Source organism: Frankliniella occidentalis, unplaced genomic scaffold, assembly GCF_000697945.3.
Source record: "Frankliniella occidentalis isolate FOCC.00 unplaced genomic scaffold, Focc_3.1 Scaffold1, whole genome shotgun sequence".
In the NCBI taxonomy this organism is placed as follows: domain Eukaryota; kingdom Metazoa; phylum Arthropoda; class Insecta; order Thysanoptera; family Thripidae; genus Frankliniella; species Frankliniella occidentalis.
This window is the reverse complement of record NW_026267131.1, coordinates 1,664,577-1,666,870: the sequence shown is the minus strand read 5'-3', so window position 1 is coordinate 1,666,870 and position 2,294 is coordinate 1,664,577. Positions and strand designations below refer to the sequence as shown.

General features: G+C 61.8%; 1 protein-coding gene across 1 annotated transcript in view; it reads left to right on the top strand.

The window, feature by feature from the left end:
• The first annotated feature begins 149 nt into the window (after positions 1–149).
• LOC113213519 (uncharacterized) overlaps positions 150–2,294 on the top strand; it is a 12,310-nt gene continuing 10,165 nt past the window's right edge. The window contains exon 1 of the mRNA XM_026432614.2: positions 150–579. Within this exon, the coding sequence (XP_026288399.2) occupies positions 553–579 (27 nt within the window). The 5' untranslated portion in view covers positions 150–552. The remainder of the gene's footprint in view (positions 580–2,294) is intronic.

Sequence of the window (2,294 nt, the reverse complement as noted above, 5' to 3'; positions counted from 1 at the left end):
GACATTGGCAGACAGGGGGCGGCGCCACGCCCCGCCACGCCACCGCTGGGGCTAACCGCGACTACACCCCCTCCCCTCCCCCTCCAGCGGTGCCTCCTCCCGCTCCGTTCCGTTCCGTTCCCTCACCTCCCTCCCAGCCCACAGCCCAGTCCCAGTCCCAGTCCCCAGTCAGTAGAGGTTGAGCAGTCGCCGAGCGAGCACGTCACGTACGTCACGCCGCTCCTCGTCACGTGACACACACGCACGCGTCCGTCGTCACACGCGCCCGCGCGCGCGCGCCGCTGCCGAGAACACGGCGCACCGGAGGGACATCACCTCGACCAGCAGCAGCAGTCAGCGGCCACCACCGGGACGGCGGAGGACAGCGGCCCCCGCGGAGGATGTAAAGTGACGTGCCAGTCGCGGTAAAAACAAGAAAGAGAAAGAAGACATGACGCTCGCGACGGAGCGCTCTGCCGCGCTCTGCGAGTGAGCACACCGACAACCGACACTGCGACACGCACCAGGCGAGCGCGACCTTTCGTCTCAACGTCTACCCGGCACTGCACTCGCATGGGGATTCTCGTCCGACTTTGCCAGGTGAGTGTGCGAATGTGTAATGCGCATGTGTTGCGGACGAAACTAGGTCTCCGTGCTCGCCGCTGGTGCGCCTGCTGCTGTCATACTGTGCTTCTCAAACACCCACACCGTTCACTCGAGCCACGCACGTTCCGTACCCGTCCGGAGCAACTCTATGATCCCCGCCCGACCAGTAGCACCGGTTCTGCACCTCTCTGGGTCGCCGAAAACGAGCGGCAGAAGGCGAAGGAGGTCCTTGAGCGGCTCCTGCCGCCCCGGCAGTGACGCAGGCGGCACCAGCAGCAGCTCCGCTCGTCACTTCAGCACCGTGCGCTGGCCGTGCTGGGTTAGCCAAGGTTTCGACGGGTGGGTACACAAACCGACGGGGACGGGTATCTTCCGCGGCGAGGATGTTGTGTGTGGAGTGACGCTGTGCTGGCCGTGGATGTGTGTGTGTGTGTGTGTGTGAGTGTGTGTCTGTTTGGCGGGGGGGGGGGGGACCACTGTGCTGCAGCTGCCCTGGTGTTTAGGCGTTTCCCCTGGCCGCGGATTATACCGAGTAAGCTTTGGCTAGGCTGAGCAGCAGCCGGCCCGGGCCCAGCCGGCCCAACAACAAAGGCCTCTCTGTCCAGAGCTCAGCCTGTTGCGCCGGACTGGTGCATCCTCGCTCTGAACAGCAGCTCTGGAGCACTGGATAGGCTTCCTGGGATCTAGAACAAGGTGTATGTAATGCATGCACACACCGTAAGATGGCTGTCTGTGGCTGGGCACGCCACGCCCAACGCCCAACTTATCCAGCCGGACTGTACCGCACGCACGCGTGCGGGCGGGTTGCCTACTAGCAAGGCGCCCTTACTCAGATGGGAAAATTTCCGGGGGAGAGTGACCCTATTAGCGGGTGGCTTCAGGCTTCAGTTCGCTGCAGTTCGCACGCAGTCGTGTTAAGACTATTTGAAGTTGAAGTTAATTTCATATGAGTCTTCCAGTCCACTAACAGTATGTGAGGGCACGACACACGACACAGGAGTATACGGGTTTGCTTACTCGCTCTATCGAAAAGGAGCCGTGGTCCCTAGGTTGCGCAAATCCACAAAACTGCTAATTTTGTAGACCTGACACACGATATGCAGTTTGATCTGTTATAAATATAAGACTGAGACGAGCCATTCCCTTTTGTGTTGCTTTTATAGAGACAAAATCATGTCACCCCTGAAAAGACAACCGAGCACAATGCCATATAGGGCTGTGCTGGGGAGGCTACAAACACAAGCCAACCCCAAAAGTCACGCAGTGTTTGTACGTAGTACGATCCTTTACTCCCCCTCCCCCTCCTCCCCCGGGCCCCTTTTCCACCTCACCTGTCCCGGCCGTGGTGCCACAAGTCCATTACCTTCCAGCCAGCTCTAAGTAGTCTGTCTCCGTCCAGCCGGCTCCAGCCCCGGCTCCGGCTCCAGGCGGGAGGCCCAGACTCCAGCCGCCTGTCACCGTCGCGTCGGCTGGTCGCGCCGCCCCGCCTCGCCCCGCCTCGCCCCGCCTATCTGTCCTGGCCCTTCATTCAGGCGTACCTGGCGCGCCAAACCCAAGCGCCATGATAGCCTCCTTGGCCTCGACTCTCGACGGGCAGGCGGGGTACCTGGCGTGGCTGTCATAACATCCTCGAGACGGGGCGAGACGGGCGGGGCGACGGGTCGCGCAGGAGGGCTTTCACTTCTTGTCCGGCCAGCCCCACCCCGCCC